At 35.8% G+C, this 27906-nt stretch overlaps 2 protein-coding genes across 2 annotated transcripts in view; both read right to left on the bottom strand.

Annotated features, from left to right (window-relative positions):
- Positions 1–423: 423 nt before the first annotated feature.
- On the bottom strand, positions 424–13540 carry LOC112053234 (la-related protein 7). Its single transcript, XM_052883387.1, has 9 exons — positions 13035–13540; positions 12404–12571; positions 7154–7462; positions 6742–6774; positions 6286–6468; positions 5660–5813; positions 3797–3921; positions 2473–2565; positions 424–658 (listed from the first exon to the last, which is right to left on the bottom strand). The coding sequence occupies exons 1-9, from the start codon at positions 13338–13340 to the stop codon at positions 452–454; spliced, it is 1578 nt and encodes a 525-aa protein (XP_052739347.1). The 5' UTR covers positions 13341–13540; the 3' UTR covers positions 424–451.
- A 2127-nt stretch (positions 13541–15667) lies between these two features.
- LOC112053244 (phospholipase A1) overlaps positions 15668–27906 on the bottom strand; it is a 24907-nt gene continuing 12668 nt past the window's right edge. Inside the window, exons 3-8 of the mRNA XM_052883393.1 lie at positions 25147–25414; positions 24021–24169; positions 22839–23065; positions 21676–21832; positions 20610–20741; positions 15668–16839 (exon numbers count right to left, since the gene is read on the bottom strand). Of these exons, the coding sequence (XP_052739353.1) occupies positions 16761–16839; positions 20610–20741; positions 21676–21832; positions 22839–23065; positions 24021–24169; positions 25147–25414 (1012 nt within the window). The 3' untranslated portion in view covers positions 15668–16760. The remainder of the gene's footprint in view (positions 16840–20609; positions 20742–21675; positions 21833–22838; positions 23066–24020; positions 24170–25146; positions 25415–27906) is intronic.

Raw genomic sequence — 27906 nt, 5'->3', positions numbered from 1 at the left:
TGCAACTGGGTCGAAATATCGACATTAAAAATCTCGTCGTTTTATTGTGGTATGTAATGTACCCGTTTAAATACCTGTAAAATGGGTAAACTACGCAAATAATAGAATAGAAATCATTTATTTATTTGTAATAATCAAATCATTCTGATAGGCAAAATAAACAGAGGAAGACCATTGACAAGGTGGGAAGACGAAATTAAAAAAACAGCTGGCCCATATTGGTATCAAATAGCATTGGACAGGGACAATTGGACATCTTTGGAGGAGGCCTTCACCCATTCTGGGGTTCTTGCGTAATAAAAATAAACTATTAATGTACAAATATATATTTAAGTTTTTAATAAACAAATTAATCTAGATTACTAACATAAATTCTGTAAAAAAATTATGCAAGAAATAAAAGGCTTTTTTTTTATTTATTTATTATTTTTTTTTTATTTATTTAATGAAATCATTCATCAAATCGTATGTGCGTGTGCGTGGGCTGCGGCGAGGCGGGCGCGAGCGCGGGCGGCTCGCCGAGCGCCGCGGCGCGCGCGAGCAGGCGCGTGCGTCCGCGGACGCGCTTGTTCGCGCGCGCGCTCTCCGCCAGCCGCCATTGCTCTTGCTCCTCCGCGCCGCACACCACTCGCGCGCGGTTGCTCGAGTTCGCACAGTACTGTGGGCAAAACAAGTTGAAAGGAGATCATTCATTTTGGGCCCTTTTTGAAAGTGCCGGCCAACGAAAAAAAATGGCACGAATCGTTAGAACTAATCATTTGAAGTAATAGATAATATGGCATAAAAGTTGTCAGGTGGCTCTGAACCAAATTATACAGGTTCGATGATTCGTTATTTCCATACATTTTGTCAACTTTTAAAAGTGCCGCTAAGAAAAAAAAACTAGAAATACAATCTTTGTGCCATACTAACTATTGCTCCAAATAGGCAGTTCTACGATACGTATCAGTTTTTTTTTTTTGGCGGGCACTTTTGAAAATCGACAAAATGTATGGAAATAACGAATAGTCGACTCTGTATAACTTGGTTCAGAGCCCTCCTACAACTTTTATGCTATATCAACTATTGCTCCAAATGGCTAATTCTAACGAGTCGTGCCATTTTTTTTTGTTGGCCGGCACTTTCAAAAAAGAGCCCAGAAATGTATGGAGCGTGAATGATCTCCTTTAAAGTTTTTAACAGGGTTCCCAACTTAGGGGTTTTCCCCCTAGAGGGCAAATAAGTGAAATGAGATTTTTTTAGAGGTCTGAAAATTTTAGGGGTATTTTCAGGGATTTTTTGACTCTTTAATATTTTTAAATTGATGATAATTTTAATTTCTTTCTTGACCTAGGGACTTATAACGACATATAATAAAAAAATTGTTAAATTTATTCATTGTCAACATGTATGACTTAAAAAAATCTGAATCTTCGTAAAGACGTAATATTTTGTCTGTATTAAATATAGACTTTTGAGACATATTACAGCATATTATTTCTAAATTATTATGAATTTATATTTTTTAGGGGGACAACTCAATAATTAAGGTGATTTTAGGGGTTTTTGACACAAACTTAAATATTTTAGATAAATATTTTGGAGTGTTGGTAACACTGGTTTTTAATAACCAAACAGTCACCAATTTAACTATAGCCTGTATTAACCAGACATACCATAACAATCAATAAGTTCAAAGTTTTATTCAAATACATAAAGGATAAAAAGCTCTATAGGATAGATTGTGTACTTAGGTTCTATATAAATTTGTAATATTTCTATATAAACAAAAAAATATGAACCCTAGTTGAGTTTGTTGTAGGGCCTTTTCGGACCAAGGCGCTTTTGGAACCCTCGTAATTTTCGACCAGTTATTATCATAATTATTTATTAATATTATCTGACGTTTCGAAAGTGCTTGTAACCTAAGCCCAATTGAAATAAATGAATTTCGACTTTGACTTTTGACATTCCCTCATTTAATTTGTTTAGAAATGTAACTTGACAAATGAAGGACTTTCCGTACAAACTTGCAACCCCTGTTTCACCCCCTTGTGATTTAATATTTGCGACTAAAAATATCCTATAAACTTCCATATATCAAGGTCTCAAATAGTGACAAGTTTGATTGAATTCATTTAGTAGTTTCAGCGTGATATCCGGTCAACATTTACGAACAGACAGACAGAATCCAACAAAAAATTTCAAAATAACTTCAATGTAATGTGTGTATGTTTGTCCTGTTACATTTTTATTATAAACTAGCGGACGCCCGCGACTTCGTTCGCGTGAAACTCGATCTAAACTTTCAACTACCTCTACCCTACCCCTACAAAAAAAAGTATCCTATGTCCTTCTCCTGGCTCTAAACTACCTCCCTGCCAATTTTCAGCTAAATCGGTTCAGCCGTTCTTGAGTTTTAAGTGGAGTAACTAACACGACTTTCTTTTATATATATAGATATGGATTGTTGTTTCAAAAGTTGGTACTAACTTCATCAGCAGCTTTCGCTGAATCAAAACGAATGATGACATCTGGCTGTCCTTCCTTGACGTCTACGTGCAAGACGTGGATATTAGTTTTTATCTGTAAACAAAAGAATGATAAATATACTGCCACCAATAGTCTGTACTGGGAAAAATGCAAATGACATTTGTTTATGATATTTAATGCAAAAATGTCTTGATTTATTAGTATCCGATTGAAAAAACTGGCTCTGTTGCAGTAAACAGTTAATTTTTAATTTTATTTATTTCTTTTTATATAGTTACATTTATTCACTTTAATAAATTGTAATTAAATCCTTGTATTTTTTAAATTTTAATGATACCATCTTCTTTAAGTACCAAAACATAGTTTCTTTCGTACGAAAAAATTAACACATGATTTGTGGAATGATTTCAGTTTCAGTTTCGGTCGATACTGAGATTGAAGCCGAAATTCGATTTCAGTTTCGCCCTTGCAATAGTGATAACTGGGATACTAATACTACTTAGCGCCCTCGCGCGGGTTTCAAGACAGGCGTCAAGTTAATTCGCACATATTATACGTTTTTATGACAAACAGTCAAATAAATCCACATATTTCAGTTAATTTTAGGTTTTAATTAAATGCAATCTTATACGAAAATCTCGAATAATCAAAACTAATAATAAATTAATTAAAATTACTGTCATAATGCTAATAAAAGATCTCACACAAAAAACATATTTTATGACAGATATAAAGAAATTATAGAAACAATAAGAAGTTTTGAGATTGTAATTAGGAGATAAGAAATAACAATGAGAGATGAATCACTTTGAACTAAAACTAGCAAATGCCCCGCGGTTTTACCCGCATAGTTCCCGTTTCCGTGGAAGTCATTATCAACCAATATTCGGCTCACTGCTGAGCTCGAGTCTCCACGCTGGCCCAATGCGGATTGGCAGACTTGACACACGCAGAGAATTAAGAAAATTCTCTGGTGTGCAGGTTTCCTCACGATGTTTTTCTTTCACCGTATGAGACACACGTGATATTTAATTTCTTAAAATGCACACAACTGAAAAGTTGGAGGTGGCATTCTCCGGAATTGGAGGCAGAGGTCGTATCCACTGGAATATCACGGTTTCGGTGAGAATACAGGGATAAAAATGTAGCCTGAAAACGACCGTACGACGTGCGCGTTATATCGCAAGTCGTTTCCGCCAGCCGATCGGTACCCCTCTCTAACTCCCCACTCTTTACGGAAACAAGTCACGCCACCTTACATCATATCCGTCTCTGACTACTATTTCCTACAATATTATATAGAATATTTTCAAATTTTACTCACAGTCCTTTTAGTAAGTCTCACATCTAGACACGGCTCTGGCAGCACTTCTTTAACAAACACACCAGGAATCTTCTGCAGGGGTTCAACGTTTTTTGTACTGTCTATATCTTGTGTACTATACTTTACTGTAAATTAATTGGAAAACATTTATTTAGTTATCTATTTAAGATCTAAAGTATACTTAAATCTAATAAGAAATATCATTGTGGGCATACCAACCAATAGCCAATAGGTAGTTGACTCATATAAAATTTAATGTAAACTATATTATTTTCGTATAGTAAATGAAAAAATAAAATTAAATAATAAAACACAAGGATTTCATTAAAAACCCAATTTAATAATTATGTATTTTAAATTTTTTCCAAAAACGCTGTCGTCCAGTTTGTGACGTCAAGATATTCCTTGATGACAAGGAATATAATTATGTCAAACTAATTATTATTAATTAATAATTTTGTCAAACACTATACCGTTTGGTTATTGTTTAGTGTTTAGGTACATGACCATCCTGGCTGACAACGTTTTGGCTAGCATTGTCAAAAAATATAATTTTTAATTATAAAATTTTATGTATTCACGTCATCAATCTCCTATTAAAAAGTGGATGCACAATCCGCGACCCAAAAACATCCCCACTCAATGAGTGCCAAACACAACTTCTTGGCACTCAATTCAAGTAGTCGCATTTGAAAATTAAACTCAATTCTTAAGGTTGAATTTGCTCTGAATTTGGGATTTTAATCATAATTGTCTTTACTAATAATTCTAAAACTGTCAATGTAAAATTGGCCAGTTTTTAAGTGAAATTTTCTACATGATTGCGCGTCCTTTTTAACCGACTTCAAAAAGGAGGAGGTTCTCAATTCGGTTGGTATTTTTTTTTTTTTTTTTATGTATGTACACCGATTACTCAAAGACGCGTAGACCGATTTCAAAAATTTTTTTTTTGTTTGAAACGGTATAGTCCCCATTTGGTCCCATTGCCATCATGACAAGATCTGATGATGGAATCCTGGAGAAATTGAGGGGAACTTTCGAAAATTATATGGGTGTCTAGTGTGTTCGTAAACTTTTCCATTTAGTGCCTTTAAGAAATACAAAATTATGAAGGTTTAAAATCGATCTGATGATGGAGTCATAAATAGACGAGGGAACTCCTTGGCGATTTACAGCAGTTACCTTGTGTTTGGGCTTGATTAATTTGTCTTAATGAGAACTTTCCACATAAATAGGTTGTGACTGTCATTTAGGGGTTTGGTGATGAAGACCAAGGACAATTAAGGGAACTCCTTAACAGTTAACAGTAACTACCTTGTGTTTGGCCTTGATTAATTCGTATTGCTGAGAACTTTCTACCTAGATGAGTTGTGTCTGTTATTAGGGGTCTGATGATGAAGACCAAGGTCAATGAAGGGAACCCCTTGACGGTTTACTGTAGCTACCTTGTGCTTGGGCTTGATTAATTTGTATTGCTGAGAATTTTGTACCAAGATGGGTTGTGACTGTCATTAGGGGTCTGATGTATTCGTTTGAAATGAAATTTTACACTAAAAATTGAAAAATAATAAAAATTTTAATAAAAAAAATACAACCGACTTCAAAACCTAAAAACGTACCCACTAAACTAAAAAGCGAAAAATAACATCATAATATGTTCTACCTGCTGATCAGTATGAAGTTGGTGCTTAGCCGGTGTTGTCTTAATTTAATTTCTTTTATTAAAATTTTTATTATATTATAAGAGGTCACTGATTCACGTCTCACAAAAATATGATTTTTTTTCTACCTAGTAGAACAGTAACAAACAATTTAAGACCATTTATAAAAAGAGTTAACTAGCCTATATGAAAATAAACTTACCAGGTTCAACCTCCATAGATGGCGCGGCCGGGTCGGGGATCCCTGAATAAGCGTGTTTGTTGTTCCTTAGATTTATTTTCACCTCCTTCATATGTCTCCTTTGTAAGTTTAAATACTTATTTCTAAGTGATTTCCATTCTAACTTTGGCAGCACCTATACAACATATATAATTGTATTACAAAAAAAAGATGTCCGCCGCGTCTGTCTGTCATCGATCTCCTATTAAAAAGTGAATCAGCAACCAAAAAAGGATCCTTAAGGTTGAATTTGGGATTTTATTGTACATTGGACTATATTAAAAGGCCTTTAGGTATAATTTTCTTTACCAATAATTCTAGAAATTTCTAAGCAAAATTGGCCAGTATTGTGAAGTGAAATTTTCTACATGATTGTGAGTCCTTTTATTATAAGAGGTCAATGCTGTCTGTTCACATTTCAAAACCGCATCAACTAACCATTACTGAACTGAATAAATATGAATTAATATAATCAATTAATCATTATTAGCATATTTTAACAACATCACTTACTATCAGGTGAGATTGTAGTCAAGGGCTAACTGGTAAAGAATAAAAAAAAAAATATTTATTAGTGAAATGTAATTATTAAATAACATTCAACACACCTGTAAGCCCAATAAGGCTCCCTTGAGGGCTTCATCTTTCGCTAGAGCCTTGGCTTTGCCTTTTTCCTTGGATGATCGCTTTTTTATTTTTTTCTTCCTCACAGTACTGTCCGAGGGTTTACCTTCATCATGGCTGGTCAAATCATCTTTGGACTCAAGTTCCACGTCTGTGGTTTTACCCTCCTGTTGAATTCAATATAGACAATGTTAAATAATAATGGTCGTTGAAATCTTTATACTCGTATGTATAAACAAAGTTAGGCACCATTTATAATACTGGGCTTTTTTCTGGGCTAGTTTGGCCGTGGTGGCCATGGTCGATTATGTTTTACTCTTCACAAATATGTTGTAGCATGTTGTGTGTGTTTTTTTCCCCTTTTAAATATAAATATTTTTTTGCCAGTTCGACCTATAGACAGATAGTAAACCTGAAGCAGTCACTTACGAATAGCTTACCTCACTTGGAGTGGTTACACTTTTGTTGTCTTCCTGAAAGAAAAATCATTTTCAATACCTGTTACCAAGATTTTTATGTATATTCTATTAATTTTTCTATCCACTATCAATACACAACCAAGATGAACATTACAATAAATCTATAATCACAATAAATCTTATTTCATTTATACTATTATATGGCTTATTATTTTATATTCCTACAATTAGATCCTATTCTTATTTATTTTAGAAATTTAGATCATTTATTATGAAAGTGATCGAGATGAAGCTACTTGAGAAAAATTAACTTGTTAGTAATCGGTTGCACAAAATGTTCTAGGATCCCTGACTATTAGGGATTGATGATATTTAAAATTTATCCCAAATTCAAAACAATCTATTGTACTCATAGTTCATCAAAAAGACTTACAGTTGGAGTATCAGTCCGTTTTTCATTATCAGACTCTTGATCATGTTTTAAATCTAGCGTCTTTGGTGGTTTCTTGTCTCTCTTCTTTGTCTTCTTCTTAGGTGGCTCATACTCTTCTTTGCCGTCAGGATTGTTTTCAGTGTTTTCATGGATTTCAGGGTTTTCTTCAATATTGTCAACACTGAACATTTTGATTGATGACAGTTCCTCAGGCGCCGTACTAGAAGGTAGTTTGCAGCCCATTTTGTTGAATGCATTCAAGCATTTTTGAGCATCTTGTGGTTTATCATATTCTATGAATGCAAACCCCTGATAATGATAAAAAAAATCACATATTATTAAAAATCAAACGAACTTACCAAAGTGAAGTTCGATGATAATTATGTGAGCAGCTTCATTCGACGCGATTTACAGGTTTACATAGTGTAGTAGTGCCCCCACGCATTAGCCTTGCACGGATGTTTAAATTTGACTTCTTTTTAAAACTTTTTTACGTTACCCCCACCGTCGATACCCCCGCCGCCATTGCTGTCGCCCGGCTCGTGACTTCATTTCGTTAAAATTTAATTTATTTATTTATTTTGGAAACACTGCACATTTTTTTTTTTTTTTTTTTTTTTTTTTTTTTTAAGTAGGGAGGGTAATTCACTATATAGGGAGGGTGTATGTAAATCGCGTCGAATGAAGCTGCTCACATAATTATCATCGAACTTCACTTTGGTAAGTTCGTTTGATTTTTAATTATGTTTCGCAGCTTCATTCTTTGCGATTTACAGGTTTACATAGTGTAGGATGTTTAGAGCAGAAATAAAATGTGCAGAGGATTCTTCCAAAATAAAACAAGTAAGTGTAGCATACATGAAGACATGCCTGTTAAGACTAGTGTGTGTGTGTATACAAATGTGTATTATTTGGAAGAAAGAATACTTTTTGCGAATTGCATCAATAACAACATCTTTATTGTAAAATCTTGCAAAAACAGAGGAGGAATCAGTCCAGCCAGCTGTTTTGCGGATCAGATCAATGTTGACTCTAAGTCTGTTGGCTGTGGAAGGTGCTGCGTGTCGCGTGCTATGTGCACTGAATATCGATGTGTCTATTCCGCTTTCACTTAGTGCGTCTTTAATCCAGTGACTAAGCGTTTGTGCCGATACTTTTCAATACGGTTGCTTTGTACTTACAAATAAATAATAACTATTACGAAGTGTTTCTGTTTTATTTATGTATGTTTCTAAATAGCTTGCATGGCAAATACAAATTAAGGTGGTCTCAAAATAAGTTGTGATCTATTTATATTAGAAGTTTTTATTTAAAGCGGGGATTTTTATAAGTATTTGATGACCGGGTTGAATAGTAATATTGAAACATTTTATAAGCGAAAAAATTTGAACACGATGCGCCGTAACCAAAGCCAAGAAATGGATTTTTTTTTTTTTTTTTTTTAAATCGTTTTTACATCGAGATCTGTATTAGGCCATTTACTTGTTAAATGAGACAGAACAATATTAGGGTTCCATGTTATGTTATAGTTAGGGTTTGTGGTTTAGGGTCTCAATTTGAAAACTCCTTTCATAAAGCGTTTGATTTCATTATTATTGAGTTTATTGTCCAATAAAAGTGACAATGCATACTTGTACGAGTTAATAGTACCATATTTAGCCCCTTTATCAAATGTTTCAGTAAGAAAATCAATGATAACTGATTCTGGCGCAGATGTATAATTGTAACGGTGTTTATTACAAAAGAATCATTAAATTTTTTATACAACTATCATATTGCTTGTATGTTGAGTTTGATAATGATGTCAATATGATTTCAATAGATCTTGGTGCTAGGGACTTATTTAATAGAACTTTCCGGAAAGCATTGCGACTACCAACTTTAGAGTCTTGTGAAGATTGTAATGGATTCTTAAAGTCAAGGTGATAACAGGTTCAAAAAACAATAAATCTGAAACTATCAACTCTTTGAATATAAGGAACCAGTATTGTGTGGGCCAATATGGAACAACAACAATAATGCCCTCAGCCTTGTCGCTAACTACTTTTGCATAGTCTTAACATGTTAAGAAATAAACGGTGGGAAATGATAAGGTATTTTTCTTTTCATGAAATTGTAAACGTATCCACTGCAAATGCATCTGGATCGTTTTTCCCTGTAACATAAACGGGACATCTGGCATTGCATTTATTAAATACGATATTATTTAGCTTCCATTTTGTATCACGAAATTTCTTTCGCGTAAGTGAATCGGCTTCATAACTGGACATTGTATTTGTGTCGGATGCAAATAAAATAAAACTATGACTTTAATACCATTTCCAAATCTCGTTTGATGTTTTATTCAGATGTCTGTATTGTTTGCTACCTTTTATATTAATGCAGGACATATTAGTTATATTATCCGATCTTAACAAAACCTTATTACACTGGTTACTAGAGGAACTACTAAAGAGGAATCGCAAAAAAAAAAAAAAAAAAAAAATATATCATAACGAATTGAACCGAATGAAGTAAATCCATGTTCAATATTTCTTAGCCACTAAAACATATCACTTCTCAAAATTGCGGGTAGTTTTATAATGTGGTCGTAACTGGTACTTTTTAATAAACTTTGGTATTTAATACTTTTCGAACTCTTTAGTATAAAAACAAGAGTGTTGTATACCTGGACAAGCTGATAACAGATGACCTAAAGACCCTTGCGAATTCAGTTAATTTATATTTACGTAAACAAAGGAAGGAGGTTAGAAAATTTCTTTAATTTTTGACGTTTATCATTTGTCATGTTTTTGGAATCAAATTCGAAACATAGAAACTTATATTTTGTTTTTGGAGCCAAAGAGCTTTTACTTGATGTAAATGTAACGTAAATGTAATATAAATGTAAAGTTTACGTATGTTGATTATAAATCCTAGATTTTCAAAAAAAAACTTTAGTTGTGTTAACATTACCACTACATTCTGAGAAACTCCCACCTACACAAAAAATATCATCTAAGTATAACTGAGACAAAATGTTGTGGTGATCTCAATGACTTCATTGCTGGTTTACATAAAGTACATTAATGTATTTAAATCGTAAGTACTTTTTGTGAGAATTGTGAATGGGTATAAAAAAAAAAAAAAATAATAATAATAATAATAATAAGCGTCTTTTAGGTCTATACATGCCATGTATCAATTTCTAGTGATTATTTTTAATGCCGTTCGGTAGTCTTGCTTATTGAAATGTTTCGTATCTATAAATTTATTTAAACATTTTAAATTTAGAATAAACCGTTTCTCACTATTCGGTTTAGATAGGTAAATATATAGATACATTGTGAAATTGCATTTATATTAAACAAAGTTTTGATTGATTTTTAAAACTTAATATTCTCTTAAATTGATTGTTGATAAACATAGTATGGACTATCTGTGCGGTATGGAGTCGCAGCAAATGGAATTAACCATTGGTATAACCACTGATCCAAAACAAGATAGTTGTGTCATTTGGCTTGTCCAGTTAGAGTAAAAATATTTGAGTCTGCCAGCGTAAGGTGGTACCTGTGAATTTATCTCCGGTAAGTCGTCCTGCGTGGAGGTGGCGGTGGCGGCGAGTTCCACTTCCGCGCACCGCTGTACGTCTGGCGTGCTGGCGGCGCCCGTGCTGTGCTTGAGTCGGCGACGCTTGCATACTCTTGCTACCTGGTTGAGAGCTGGAGCTTGCAAAAGATCGCAGTTGTTACCAAATACTCTTCAAAATGTTTATCTTTTTGGTTTTTGGTAAACCTTTACTCAAAATATGTTGTCATTGGCTAGCTATGTCTTTACGTATAGCTGGTCCAAGAGAGGTGTCTACCATATTAGAAGCTGTAGACATTTTTCATCAGCGGGCCCATCTATTTCCTGGTCAGGCATTTCAGGTCCTTGCGCCGAACGCTCTAGTGACAAACATGATGGCGAAAGACGCGCTGGCGACGACGGTACCGCTGATGTCGGCAAGGGTCCTCGTCAAACAATGATGGTCGGCGATAACACTTTATTGCATGGTCTTAAAATCCTCCTAGGCGGTGATGCGCCACTGTCTGGTGAATCTGAGCGCACGCAACGCTCAATGCACCTTGGCCACGTGTGTTAGCTGGTGGAGATTTTTTGTCGCACACGCGACTCACCTTTGCCACGTATGTTGGCAGGTGGAGATTTTTGTCGCACACGCGACTCACCTTTGCCACGTATGTTGGCAGGTGGAGATTTTTGTCGCACACGCGACTCACCTTTGTCACGTATGTTGACAGGTGGAGACTTTTGTCGCACACGCGACTCACCTTTGCCACGTGTGTTGGCAGGTGAAGATTTATGTCGCACACGCGACTCACCTTTGCCACGTATGTTGGCAGGTGGAGATTTTTGTCGCACACGCGACTCACCTTTGTCACGTATGTTGACAGGTGGAGACTTTTGTCGCACACGCGACTCACCTTTGCCACGTGTGTTGGCAGGTGAAGATTTATGTCGCACACGCGACTCACCTTTGCCATGTGTGATGGCAGGTGGAGATTTTTGTCGCACTCGCGACGAAGACGTATTACGTGTGCACGCAATACGTGTTAAATTATTTCTTGATCCTGATGACACCATACTGCGCGATGACTCGATTTCCTCTTCCTCCGATCCTCCGATGATGAATAAATTACACGACGTCTTTTTCTCTCCATTTTTCAAGTACGTGCGAAGGCTTGAGCACGGAAACACAGAATGAAGTCACGAGCCGGGCGACAGCAATGGCGGCGGGGGTATCGACGGTGGGGGTATCGACGGTGGGGGTAACGTAAAAAAGTTTTAAAAAGAAGTCAAATTTAAACATCCGTGCAAGGCTAATGCGTGGGGGCACTACTACACTATGTAAACCTGTAAATCGCAAAGAATGAAGCTGCGAAACATAATTATAATTATATGGTCAAGAGTGCTAAGCAGGTAACTTTATTTTTTTAACATGGTTTTTAATACATGCTAAACAAGAATAGTTTCACTTCACACATATCATATCTATACCTCAAAAAAATCAAGCGATTTTGATGAATGTTATGGTCTTTACCAACACAAAAAATTATTGAAATATGCAAGGACAAACATACAGACATACAAACATAATGGATAATTATTTTTAACCCATCAATTGTAAACTCATACACATGTTTAGGTTGTAATGTAAGTTAGCAAGTTAAACACATTCATTTGCATAAACTAGTAATAATAAAATAATACCTTAATTTTATTTGAATTCTTAAATTTTGGTAGAGATATGTAAGCAACATGACCATAATCTGAGAAGACTCTCTCAAGCCATTCCCGACCTGCCGTAACTGGTATGGATTCAACATAAACTGTTCTCGAGTCTGCATCATAGGGCAACATAGGTGTTCTTCGTTTTACCTGAAATATAGTAAAAAGTTGTTTTTTATACGAAATAAGGCAAAAGATATTAATTATTATTTATCATCTACATGTTTCCTTTATCCCACATAAGTGGGGTCGGCAAAATATATTGATTGATTTTTATCATACATTCAGGTAAATAAGGTCAATGTTAACTAATTTATACATAAAAAGCAAAGATTGTCTGGATATTTGCAAAATAAATAAGATTATAAAATTTCAAAATCTGCCTTTTGCCAGTAGTAAACCATTATCTTGGTTTACCTGAGGAATTTAAACTATTGCAAGTGTTATTCATGACAATTTATTAAATTTATTATTAAACAAGGCTCACATGATACATACCCATGAAGTCTTGAGGTTCAATATTCCAAGTTCACAGAAGTAAGGTAGACCCCCACTAGATGATCAGACAACATAGAGTGAGTTGGTTTTAATTAATAATGTATATAATACTCACTTTTAATTTATCGTCCGATAACTCTAGAAACGTAGAATGCTTCATCGCCTTCGCAATGTCATTTACATCTTGGGTCAAAGAGCGAATTTTGTTAAATTTTAGGAATTCAGAGAGCGGTACAAACGGGTCGTTTTTCACCAATTCCCCGAGGAACCTATCCTTGCTAAGGTTTGCATCGCTGAAGTAAAATTCCATTTGCTTCATTATATTTTCGTAAAGTTGCTTCTTTCGATGCCGAAACCTTTTGCGCGGGTTGTTTTCATGTTTCGTTGCCGGGTCCGCAGTATCAGCCGATTCCGATTCCATTTTAAAGGTATGTTACGCGTAAATTATATATAGTTCTTGTTGCACTTAAAAATGCATATAGTCAGTAATTTAATGTATTATTAATATAAATGGATACTATTATAGTATTTACTATTATTCGACTAATATGAAAGAAATAAGATTTGATTTCAATGTCGCCATGCCATTGCCATTTTTGTTTGACTTTGACATTGACATGACACATTACTTTACTTCACTTTGACCGTTGTCAATTTTCAGTTTTTTTATATGACTTTTTGATTTTTTTATATGAATTTGGCGTATTACTGGCGTACAGTCTTTTTGAGTCTATGAAATATTTTATTGGAACAAGACAAGACTCAAGTCAATACACCGTATGTATATTTTTAAATAGTATAAAACTAAGATCATTCCGAGTTAAGTATATTTTTATATTTTAACAATTTGCGATTTTTGATTTGTCCATAGACAACAGTTAATATTTACAAATGACTAGATGCTTTAGCCTAAAGGTAACGCCATTACGCCAGTCAAAATAACAAAAGTGTCTGTGGGCCCTCTATAGTCCAAATTTTGTCTATTCTTTAAAAAACAAACAAATGAAACAAGTTGTTCCCCAACTATTGGTTTTCATATTTTTACCTAAAATATAATTTTAACAAAATCCATGGATTGTATCATGAAGTAGTTTAAACTTAATATTTTTCTAACTATTAAATTGAAATGTGAAACAAAATGTGTGAAAGATCCATTGCTGTAAGTAATTTGGAAGCTTCTTTATCGATTTATTATTATAGTTCAATCTCGAGAGTAATCAAGCCGTAACTCGATAAAAGGATTTTGCCGATAACCAAATTTAAACGAAAGAAAATTTTCTGTTTTCTGTCTATACACTTTTCCTTATATAAGTGTTGTTAAAAAATAGTTAATTATTTTCTTTAGAGAACATTTATTTAGCCAAAGTATTAGCACTTAATTAGATAAGCTGCAGGTATTTTCAAATAGCCTTAATATATCTTGTATTTTAATCTGAGCCTGTGATGGACACACTTTCGTCAATTTATTATTAGCTGGAAGTTTATTGGATCATGCTTGTACTTTGAGGATAGTGGGGGTCAGGTTTCTAGAGACCAGACCCTCAAATGTCCAATTAAGTAGTTAGGTAGTTATCTTTATGTTTACTTACCTATTTAAAGTTTTGTATGGGATATCTTTAAACTATAAAAATAGGGGATATTATAAGTAGTCTTGCCCTTAGTCGCCAGATACTTAGTATAGAAAAGTAGGTGGGAATTAAATTAAATTAAAAATAAAATGCATTTGCCTTATTTTTCAGTCTCGTCCAAGCCTAGAACAAGTAGTTGCCATAGTTGATTTTATGGAAAAGCACAAATCCCTAGCCCTCGGAAAGTTACGAGGTTTAGAGGGGCGAGACGAAAGTAAGAAGCTCTGGTTCAAACTAACAAGGATTGTGAATAATATATCAGGACCTACACGACCTATGAAATCTTGGATCAAAGTAAGACTTTTGTTTCTTCTTTAGATAAAATATGAGCAAATATAATACAATATGAATATACTTTATTAAGTTAAGATAAGTTTATTAAGTTATGTTAGGTTTATTAAGTGTATTAAGACTATAATTTATTTACATTTCTTCACTATAGGATCATGGACTTGTAAGTCCTTTAAGACTATCATAACAAAAACAGATAATGTAAAGATACTTTCATCATCATCATCATTAAAAGTCAATGGACGTCCACTGCTGGACATAGGTCTCTTGCATAGACTTCCAAACACTGCAATCTCAAACCACTACCATCCAGAGGCTACCTGCAACTCTCTTGATTTCTTTGGTCCACCTAGTGGGGGGTCAACCAATCAATACTGAGCTTATTGGTGCAGGTCGCCAGTTCATTAAAATTCCATTTCATTAAAATTATGTTATAATCATGATAAATGACATAGGTTCAAGTACCAAATACTTTTTCAATACATGTCTTATTTATGTACAATTTAAATCAATTTTTTTTAAAAACTACATTATAATCTATTCAGAAATTTGTACCAAACCTCGTGAGAACAATCTTTAGATATGTTTTCTATAAAGAATACATGTTTCAATATTATTGGTATAGTAGAATAGCAAAGAATCAATTATATCTAAGTTGTTAAAAAGAAATCTTTTTTATTTACAGTACTGGGCGGACAAAAAGTCTACAGTTAGATCAAAAGTAGTTTCTAGTGGCAGTGATCCCAATATACTTTGTTCTAATATAGAAAAGAAAATATGGGATTTATTTTTAGCCTCTAAAGAAAAGAGTAGTAATCGTAAGTACTTATAAACAACTTCTCAGTTCATACAGTTCAATATTCTAACTAAGTAACAATAACAACAAAGATGTATAATATTTAAACAATTAATTTGAGATTTCACATTTCATGTATTTGTCAATAAAGTTACATTTTATAAAACATAAAAAGATTTCATATATTATATGTACAGTATATCTTATTATATCATCACAATAAGCAAACCACAATATGTTAGCAGTCCTTGTCCACATAGTAGGTTCCAAGTTAAGATGTTAGAGGTTTTTCATTTAAATCTTATTTATAGTACTTATTAGTATTTTATACATTAAATAAATGACTTCTATTATTTGTATTCCTAAATAACATTATTATTATTATTTGACATCTCTTTAAGTTGTGATATTATTAAGTAAGGGCTATCATAGATTAATAAAACATACTATCTGCAGTAAGGGCAACATTAAAATCAATTTGAAGGACTACAAGAATGTTTAAAAATATTGATTGCAAATTAACATATAATTTTAATTAAGTATAGCTTGCAATATTGCATGATAAGGCGGAGTTTGGCAGCAGATATACAGGGTGCTCGGGAGTATTTCCCTTAACTGTTGACGAGTCCACTTATTGGAGCCAAACTGCATAAATAATATTTTATTAACTAAAAAAAATAGTTGTTTATGTTTTCATACATTTTAAAATACGTAAAACTTGGCATAATTATAAGGATGCGTATAAGGGACACATTTTAAGATCTATTTACAAAAGAAATATTATTTACCCCGAAAATATTAATATATTATTCTTAAACATTTTTAATTAATTTTCGGTGAAGAATATAGAAAATAATATATAAGAGTTGTGGGAAATACTCCCCAGCACCCTGTATAAACTGGGTTACATACTTTTTGGCGTAACAATACGCCAAAAAGTATGTAACCCAGTTTTTGGCATATAAACATTATTTTTTAAATTTGTACTGCGATGACGGAGACACTCAGGCCTATTGCCAATAATTCTACTTTTAAAATTATTTTCAGGCAGCCGTAATAATTCAGTGAAGTTGGAGCCACAGTTCACAGAAGAGCCATTCCTCAATGATGATGATATGGATGAAGATCATGACAACGAGCCAGTTCTGAATTTTGAAGAGCCAGCACTGGACTTCGAGGAACGCCAAATGGTTGTTATGGAGAAGCTGGTTAGTAAATTAAAAATAAAAATAAAACTCATATCATATTATCATTATCAGCCCATTTTAACTGTCCCACTACAGGGCTAGGCGTCCCTCCTTATAGCAGAGGATAAATACATAATTATAATATTTGAATAAGTTGAAAACATGCCTAACACAACTGGAGACCTATATTATTGGGGCTGATTTTATATGAAAAACTATTTTTAAAGATTTTTTGAATAAAATATTATTTGAGGCATTCTGTATTATATTAGAGTTATACAACCATTAATTGAAACGTTTAAAGAGTAAAAGAATTACCTCATATACCTTAAAATATAATGTTAACATTGATCTTAAGCAAGTGCATAATATTAATAATGCTATATAAAATACTGTGCCCCTATGTGCCATGCTTGTATGGTTGAAATATAATAAGTTTCATACTCAAAGAAAATTAAGTGCTGGACTTACCTTTACCTTTACCAACTTTGCAATGTCTATTCAATGTGAAAACAATAATCTCTTAAACTAAATCCATTTTTCTCAGTAAATATAGTTCAGAAATTCAGAAAACGTCATTTTCTCTATTGTATCTTAAACAACAAAAATATCATGTTGTTTTATTGTTTATAATCTGCTATCCATGGCTGATTTGTTTCGCTTTGTTACACTATTTAATAAAGAGGGTTATAAATTAGACAAGTGAAATTAGTTACAAAGAAGGTATCAGCTACAACAAATTGTATAGTAACAACAACAATAAACTTTTGTGTTACAGCAACAATGAAATGTGTTACAACAGCATTATTTTGTGTTACAACAACAACAATATTTTTGTGTTACAGGTAAAAGTGATGTCCGAGCAAGCAACGGCAATGTCGCAGCTGGCGCAGGCGTCGCAGGTCAACGCTCAGGCCATGGAGAGGTTGGCAGATGCGTCACAAATACAAGTGAGTTTAAGCCTTAATATGCTATAGGTTAAGGCTCAATATAGGATGCCGCAAAGAATCTGTCAGGGGTACAGGTAGAATAAACTTACCCTTAAATACCTCTTCCAAGTTAGCCCGCTTCCATCTAAAACTGCATCATCCCTTAACTGAGATCGCTGTCAAGGGCTAACTTCATCGACCTATTAAAAAGTGGATGCACAATCAGCGACCAAAAAATGTCCCCACTCAATGAATGCCAAACACAACTTCTTGGCACTCATTCAAGTAGTCACATTTGCAAATTTAACTTTAAACTCAATCCTTAAGGTTGAATTTGCTCTGAATTTTATTGAATATTGGATTTTAAATCCTTGGGGTATAATTTTCTTTGCTAATAATTCTAAAACTGTCATAGCAAATGTGGTCAGTTTTTAGGTGAAATTTTCTTAGATATGACCTTTGCCTTCGATTCAGATGGTGTAGGTTCAAATCCGATTCAGGGCATGAACATCGCAACTTTTCAGTTGTGTGCATTATAAGAAATTAAATATAACGTGTCTCAAACAGTGAAGAAAAAACATTGTGAGGAAACCTGCATACCTGAGAATTTGCCTGACTGTGATGGACCTGCCAATGCATAGCTTTAAGCAATGTGTTAAAAAACATTTACTTAGTCGAGGGTACTACAACATTGATGAGTTCCTTAATGATAAAGATGCTTGGAGGCCGTTGGATCAGCTTCCACCTTCACACAGAAAGTAAAACTATAAGAAATGTAAACAGTAATTGTTATTAATTGTAAATTATAATACTGTATGACTTTTTCAAAAGAGCAACTGTTGAGTTTCTTGCCGGTATCTTCTCAGCAGAACCTGCCTTCCGAACCGGTGGTAGAATCTTTACAAATAGTCAACTGACGTGTCAAAAGTGCTTGTAAACTGAGCCTACTTGAAATAAATGATTTTTGATTTTTTGATTTTTCTTAATTCTCTGCGTGTGTGAAGTCTGCCAATCCGCCTTTGGCCATTGTGGCGGACTATGGCTTAACACCTCTCATTCTGAGAGGAGACTCAACAGTGCAAAAATCAAATCAAATCAATATTCATTTATTTCAAATAGGCTTAGTTTACAAGCTCTTTCGGAACGTCAGGTAATAATATTATACTTAAGATAATGGTGATAATATTTAGTTGAAAACTTAAAACTAAAATTAGGAGGGTTCCAAACGCGCCTCAACAGTCAGCAGAATATGGGTTGTCAATGATGATGATGATATTTTTTTAATGTATGTACTCAGGCTCGAGCAGTAGAGCGTCTAGCGACAACGTTCGAGTCAATAGGAGCGGCGACCCACGACGTGCGAAACGCGCTGCTCGACATAGACTCCACATTGAAACGGTTCTACACCACGTCGCCCACTTAGCATACATACGTGTATTTAATGACAAATTAATGAACGAATGATTGAACGTCCTATACGAATTGATCTTAGTTTGTCTGCGGATCTTCTAATTTCTGACTCGATCATGCAGAGTTACTCCGAGCATAGCTGAGTGACTCTGAGCCTTCTTATGAGGCCCATAGTTATTTTTTTCAATTGCTTGATGTTTAAAAACAAGTACCCATGCTATCTAAAAAACACTAGTATGTAAATGGCTAAAGTGCACAACCCAATTGATTGTGTAATCTGATCTGTGTAATTGTAAATTGGTGTAATAAAAGACTGTACAGTTCTCGTGATATTGTATTCTCATATTTTGTACTCAATAATTTTAAAATTAATTATATCTAAAATTTCATTTTGTACATTACTTACAATAATAATAGTTTGACATAATTTCATAATATTAATTAATTATGTAATGATGACAAAAATTTGCTTAAATTTCGTATACATTAAGTATATTAATAATTTATTACTGGTCATTTATGTTAACGTTGTAAATATGTAAATTTTGTAAATAATGGAATTTTTTTGTATTATGTACTATGTACATTTAAATACATTTCTAAATATTAATTTTTACACTGTGTTTTATTTTAACGTGCGTATTCGTAGGTTTGGTGAGTGCTTTACGCTAATCTAGTATTTATAGTACTTTTGGCCCTTATTGTATCAATAACATCAAAAGCTTTTAAATCAAAAAAATTGATGTTACTGATACAATAGGTACTTTAAAATACAATATTAAATATAAATATTGTGTAATACATATAATAATAAATTATATGAATTTTCATGGCATGGCTACTTTTGTAGAAGCTGTTTAAACATAAGCCATTATACACTTGTGACACGCTATGATGACCGTTTTGACGCTTGTGATGTTCGTAAAGTTTATCAAAAATCATTAAACTGTTGACAAAATATAGTGTTAGTCACAATAACCACACAATATTAAGGAAGTTTATTTACACATCATACCTATATTTTTTTAATTTTAGTTTTACCTTATCACGTTATCAAAGTTTAACGAAAGTTGAAATGTCATTAGTCTGTCAAACTTTTTTTTGTAAATTATAGCGTAAATTATGGCGTAGAAATAGGTATAAAAATGACAGATTTTTACTAACGGTCCTAACACCATGCTATCTTGACAAGTAAGTAAAACGTGTAAATTATTGATATAGAATAGGGACTCGCTTTGCCGTTATAGTGGCATTCCTATGCACCTTATATCAACGTCGATGGTCGTAAATATTATAAGTATTATCACTAATCTGTGACTAAATCTAAGAACCCTGTATACAGTGCAATTTGCTAATTTTAATTTGATAAATGCTAAATATTTCACATGCTAAAATCGAAGTCCATTGCTAAAGCTACTACTCTACTGATTTAACACTGCTGATCATCACCTCACAACTTTGAGAAGCGTAGACAGCGGAGTAGCCGAATCCCGCGGCGGAATTCTGTAAGGCATCATACCTTCATTGCCCATGCTGTACGGAGGTTGTGCGTTGGTACGGAAGAAATAATTCCCACGAGCCCTGTGAACAAAAAAAGCATGAAAAATGTTGCGTGAAAATTACGGAATCAACTGAACTGGGAAGTTTGCATATATTTTTTTCATCTTTTGCCAGAATTTTTGTGTGTGTGCCATGGAGTCGTGTAATCATAACATTTGTTATTGGACGCTCATCAAAACAGGACCAGTTGGAGGTCCACTGCAAGACATTGTCGACGAGGACGAACAACTATGACAGATGTGACAAGTGTATCTGTCATAATTGTTCGTCCTTTAATGTATGGAATTGTTGAGGTCGCTGCAAGTATCAAAAACCATGGAGAAACTATATCAATCGAGTGAAATTGATTAAGTCAGTGATTCAGACAGTTTCCCCATGGTTTTTGATACATGATCCCCAATTACACACTACTGCTGTAGCCCAATACAGATGGTTTATTGTTGTGACGAGAAGTTGAAAAGATGAGCACTACTCTAGGCCAATAAAGATAGGCAGATTATGATAATGATGTGGGACTTTTCATTATTATAGGTAATTCTACCACAGAAAACATATGTACAAGTAAGGTAAGTCTATTTACAGGCAATGATATTTTTATAAAGGTAGATACGTTACTAGCGCGCCATAAGAAAGGTGTTGAATACGATACTATATTAGCCCGTCCAGCCATCAGTGGGATGGACGCAAACGGCCATAGTGAAATCTAACTAAACGCAAAACTGTGCATGAGTGCGGCCACTTCGTTGGCTAGGTTTGAAACACTCACCACAATGATATAGTAGTTACGTTATATAAGCTTACAAAAAAACGTAATTTTTTGTAAGCTTATAACGTAACTATTAGGTATATCATTGTGGTGCAGGTCTCGCTCCGTATAGGAGAAGGAATGTGGAGCCTAGACCCCTCCACCACACTATCCAATGGCTATTTATTTATAATACTTAGTAGAAATTACCGTGTGTTAGTCAACTCTCCCATGAAGATGAAGCTGCTGGGAGGCTGGTTCAGAGAGAGCCAAGAGCCGTGGTTCTCTGCAGGGGTTGCCGGGAACGCCGTCCCGGAGTGTATGGACTCGACCAGGTACCGCCACGAACGGTCATGGCTGCAGAGATCTGTTTAAAGAAAAATCTCTTAGCGACATGTATTAAAAACTGCAATACATTGGCGTGTTTAAAGCAAACTACGAGTCCAGTCTGACATTGCAAAACGCCGTAGGTACTCGTAGCTTACTACCTACGTAGCTATTTTAACCCGGCTGGGATATATTTTCGATACTTATTGGGGCAGCCATACGTCTCCTGTTTAGAGCGGACTGCGGACTTGAAGTTTGGCGCGGTTTATATAAAAAAGTTGGCTATTTAGCTTCAGGAGTCAAATGACCCTCTAGGGCATCCAGGTTGTATGGAGTAGTGGGCCACAATCCCACGGTGCCGGTCGATTTGCTGGTGTCTTAGGAAGATGTTTTATGTTAAAAATTTGGGTTTTTACCTTCAGGAGTAGGTAAACATGTCAAATGACCCTCTGTGGAATTCAGGTTGTATGCTATCATCGATGGAGTAGTTGGGCCACAGTCTCACAGTGCCGGTCGATTTGCTGGTGCCTTATGTTGGTGTGGTTAGCTTTTTATGTTAAAAAGTTGGATATTTACCTTCAGGAGTAAACATGTCAAATGACCCTCTGGGGCATCCAGGTTGCATACCATCATCGATGGAGTAGTAGGACAGTCCCACGGTGCCGGTCGATTTGCTGGTGTCGTAGGTGCCAGGATTGGTGTGGAAGGTGTTTTATGTTAAAAAGTTGGATATTTACCTTCAGGAATAAACATGTCAAATGACCCTCTGTGGAATTCAGGTTGTATGCCATCTTCGATGGAATAGTTGGGCCACAGGTTCACGGTGCCGGTCGACTTGCTGGTGCCTTAGGTTAGTGTGGAAGACGTTTTATGTTAAACAGTTGGGTATTTACCTTCAGGAGTAAACATGTCAAATGACCCTCTGGGGCATCCAGGTTGCATACCATCATCGATGGAGTAGTAGGACAGTCCCACGGTGCCGGTCGATTTGCTGGTGCCTTAGGTTGGTGTGGAAGACGTTTTATGTTAAACAGTTGGGTATTTACCTTCAGGAGTAAACATGTCAAATGACCCTCTGGGGCATCCAGGCTGCATGCCATCATCGATGGAGTAGTTGGGCCACAGGTCCACGGTACCGGTCGACTTGCTGGTGCCGTAGTTGCCAGGGTTGGTGTGGATGATGTCCACGAACTTGGCACAAGTGCGGTCCAGACCTGTCTGCATGGCGAACAGACCCTCGAAGAGAGCTCGGGCGGGGTCTAAGCCTGTAATCCTGAAATAATATCCAATTTTCATCAATTTCTTATTATTGGATTTTTATCTTATTGGATAAATATACAAAACGGTTGTAAGACGTCGTGCTGTATGGATCAGAATGTTGGGCGGTGAAAGGGATGGATAGTAAACGAATGCATGTGAACGAAATGCGTATGTTGAGATGGATGTGTGGTGTGACAAGAATAGATAAAATAAGGAATGAGTATATAAGAGGAAGTCTGAAGGTGGCGCCAGTGACAGAAAAATTGAGGAGTAGAAGGTTAGCTTGGTATGGACATGCAATGCGTAGAGAGGAAAGTCATATTACTAGAAAAATGTTGAATGTGCAAGTGGAAGGTCATAAGAGGAGAGGAAGGCCAAAGAAGTGATGGTTGGATTGTGTGAAAGAGGACATGTGTGTAAAAGGAGTGGATGATGAGTTGACGAGTAATAGAGACGAATGGAAAAGATTGACATATTTTTCCGACCCCACTTAAGTGGGATAAGGGTAAGGTGATGATGATGGATGGATTTTGACGGCCTCTGTGGCGCAGTGATATGCGTGGTGGATTTACAAGAAGGAGGTCCTGGGTTCGATCCCCGGCTGGATTAAGGTTTTCTTAATTGGTCCAGGTCTGGCTCATGGGAGGCTTCGGTCATGGCTAGTCCCCACCCTACCGGCAAAGACGTAGGTACCGCCAAGCGATTTAGCGTTCCGGTACGATGTCATGTAGAAATCGAAAGGGGTGTGGATTTTTATCCTTTTCCTAACAAGTTAGCCCGCTTCTTCTTAGATTGCATCATCACTTACCATCAGGTGAGATTGTAGTCAAGGGCTAACTTTTAAAAAATAAAAAAAAATGGTGAGTGGCTATAATTCCAGTATTCATCCAAGTATTTTACTCCTGTATTACCTATAACCTGTTGAATGTCTATACTGTAGAGTTAAGAAATGTATAGAACGGTAATACCTTGCTACGACCTGACCCCTCTGCCTGGTCCACCGGCCGGCGTAGCCCATGACGTGGGCGCCCAGCGAGTGGCCCATGAGCTGCACATCGCTCATGTTCAGACCAGCTCGTGAGAGGGTTAACAGGGCTTCACCTAGCTCTTGGCCTACCTGAAATAACAAATCAATTATCATTATCATCAGATCTTAGCTCTTGGTCTTCTCAAATAAGCTTACAGCCTTACAAAACAACAAAACCCATGGATTTTCCATTGCACGAACCAGGATTCGAACCCATAAGATCTGAAGACCAGTAACCGATCATGTAAACCGAACCGCTAGACTAACCAACTGTTACTTATTATTTTATACCTAACTATACCTACGAGTAAGTACTAATTTTAGCTATCTCTAAAAATAATAGTTAATAAAATATGACAATTCTATTTATCGTACTAGTCGTACTAGGTTATCTTTATGACAAAAAATTAAATAAATATTTGTTAAAAAGAACACTCCTAACTAATTGATAGATACGAGCATTATCACAGAAAAGGTGATTATTATCTTTATTTTGCGTGGACAATAAAGATTAAATAAAATAGAAATGTACCTCAGGAGATGTTGACTCTACAATTCTCTAAACTCTACTTTGCAATTGCACGTTGTAGAGTCAACATCTCCTGAGAATGCTCCGGTTTCGGGGTGAAACGTAGGTACGTAGAGAGTATTTTGTAGGACCTGGGTGACGTTGTCACATGGGTTCGTCGACTTTTCGCGGATGATAGCAAAATAAATAAATCATTATATAATCACGAAAACTGTTTTTAACGGCCTCCGTGGCGCTGTGGTATGCGCGGTGAATTTATAAGACGGAGGTCCTGGGTTGATCCCCGGTTGGGCTGATTGAGGTTTTTCTTAATGGGTCTAGATCTGGCTGGGAGGCTTTGGCCGTGGTTATTTACCACCCTACCGGCAAAAGGCGTCCCGCCAAGCGAGCGATGTTGTGTAGAAACCGAAAGGGGTGTGGATTTTTATTTTTTATCCTCCTGCTAACAAGTTCGCTTCCAATTTTAGATTGCATCATCATGTACTGTAGTCAAGGGCTGACACACTATAAATGTCTACGAGTATTATATCAAACTCACTGCTTTAGCATTTGGCACTGCAAACAGAGCATAACTAACTGATATGCCCAAAAAACCACTTTTCGCTTCCTCTTGCCAGTCTACGAGCACCACATTCTTTTTCTTTGTGTTTATGTAGGTTGTCAGAACCGCTGTGGTGGCGGGACCGTTCGTCTTTCCTCTGTACCCAAACGTGTAGAAGACGGTTCGTAGGTTCGGATTGAAGCAGGGGTCGCGCAAGATTCTCACTGGGTCGTTTAATGGCACCATTGTGTAGTCGTTCATAGACCTGTAAACAATATGCACATGTTATAGACTACAAGCCCTTGAACAAAATTACCTATGAAATGAACCAACATGAATAACGCTTAGTCTGTTACTATATCAGAAAATAACTCTGAGCACTATGCTGTCATTTCTGAGTGGTACAGGTTAGTACGGTGTTTGTAGTGGCACGGTAGTCCTCCGAAACGGCTCGAAATATATCCATCTATATCTATACTTATAATAAATCTGTAGAGAGGTCAATTCTGTACATGAAATATATTTCTAAAATAACTATCAGGGAGTGATTAGTGGTCGATACTGATGCCAAAAATGCAATCAGCAAAATTTTTGTCTGTCTGTCTGTCTGTATGTTCTTTATAGAAACAAAAACTACTCGACGGATTTTAACGAAACTTGGTACAATTATTCTTTATACTCCTGGGCAGAATATAGTACACTTTTCGTCACGCTATGATCAATAGGAGCAGAGCAGTGAAGGGAAATGTTGGGAAAACGGGAGAAGTTACTAAATTTTTTAAGCTTCCGTCGCGTGCTATGTTCGTTATAGAAACAAAAACTACTCGACGAATTTTAACAAAACTTGGTACAATTATTCTTCATACTCCTGGGCAGGTTATAGTATACTTTTCATCACGCTACAATTAATAGAAGCAGAACAGTGAAGGGAAATGTTGAGAAAACGGGAGAAGATAATTTAATCTAATCCATTTTTTTAAATAATTTAATCCATTTTTAAGCTTCCGTCGCCGTCGCGTGGTAGGGTAGGGGTAGGGTAGGGCCATAGGGCCAGGATAGGGGTAGGGTTTCACGCGGACGAAGTCGTGGGCGTCCGCTAGTTAATAAATATATTTCCTTGTGTTTGTCCTATGAATGGAAAATAGTTATTTGTTATGCTAGGCACCAAATTGATTTTTACGGCGAGTACGTATAGTGACTACGAACGCAGCAAGGTTGCTGGTAAGGCTAAGCAAAAGTAACTTTTCCGAACAAGAGATGAAAATATTTTTTGTATCCATAGTATTTGGTTGGTAGGTACGAGAATAGGAAACTTTCACCCTCCTTAAAACCCCGACCCCCTTTTTTATTCGCGATTGAAGTTTTAAATGGCAGAACATCGTGTGGGCCGTGTCAGCTAATCTATATCTTCTATACTTATAATAAATCTGTAGAGAGGTCAATTTTGACGACTTCCGTGGCGCATTTATGGCGTATGCGCGGTGGATTTACAAGACGGAAGTCCTGGGTTCGATCCCCGGCTGGGCTGATTGAGGTTTTCTTAATTGGTCCAGGTCTGGTTGGTGGGCCGTGGCTAGTTACCACCCTACCGACAAAGACGTACCGCCAAGCGATTTAGCGTTCCGGTACGATGTCGTGTAGAAACCGAAAGGAGTGTGGATTTTCATCCTCATCCTAACAAGTTAGCTCGTTTCCATCTTAGATTGCATCATCACCTACCATCAGGTGAGATTGCAGTCAAGGGCTAACTTCTAAAGAATAAAAAAAAAAATCTGTACATGAAATATATTGTGAAAGTGATTAGCGATTAGATACTGATGGCAAAAACGCAATCAGTAAATTTTTTTGTCTGTCTGTATGTTCGTTATAGAAACAAAAACTACTCGACGGATTTTAATCAAACTTGTTACAATTATTTCTCATACTCCTGGGCAGGTTATAGTATACTTTTCATCACGCTACGATCAATAGGAGCAGAACAGTGAAGGGAAATGTTGGGAAAACGGGAGACGTTACTCCATTTTTACAGCGATACCGTACTGTAAGGGCTGGATAAAAGAGGCGTCCGCTAGTTTGAAATAATAAAAACCCGATTGCGCAAGAAATTACCATCACTGTACTGTTTCCAAGTATAGTATAAAAATAGTGCGTTTTTTACTTTGTTGATATGTAGGTGCGTACCTATTAACAAAGTAAAAAACCTGCGTCAGGTATGTGAAGTGATATCTGAACCAATGCAGGCACAGTTGATTTATGAAATTGCTAATAGTGTTGTATACGCACCTAATGAGTAGGTAATCGTACCTATTATGTTTTCTCCCATATTATGTTTCACTTTATTTCAATACCGGCAAAGAGCCGTGATTGCCCAGTGGATATGACCTCTGCGTTCGATTCGGAAGGCGTCGGTTCGAACGCGGTCCGAGGCATGCACCTTCCATTTTTCAGTTGTGTGCATTTAAGGAAATTAAATATCACGTGTCTCACGAAGGAAAAACATCCTGAGGAAACCTGCATACCTGAGGATTTTCTTAATTATCTACGTGTGTGAAGTCTGCCAATCCGCATTAGGCCAGCGTGGTGGACTAAGGCCTAACCCCTCTTATTCTGAGCAGAGATTCGTGCTCAACAATGAGCCGAATATGGGTTATTGATGTTGGTTATGTTTTTTTTGCTTTACCAATGCCAACTAGGTATACATCTACAGTCATTATTTACTATTAAGTAGTAGTTTTTTTTACATGGAAATGCTCTATA

Source organism: Bicyclus anynana, chromosome 9, assembly GCF_947172395.1.
Source record: "Bicyclus anynana chromosome 9, ilBicAnyn1.1, whole genome shotgun sequence".
Classification (NCBI taxonomy): Eukaryota; Metazoa; Arthropoda; class Insecta; order Lepidoptera; family Nymphalidae; genus Bicyclus; species Bicyclus anynana.
Note: the sequence above shows the minus strand (reverse complement) of the source record. Positions and strands in the feature narration are given on the sequence as shown.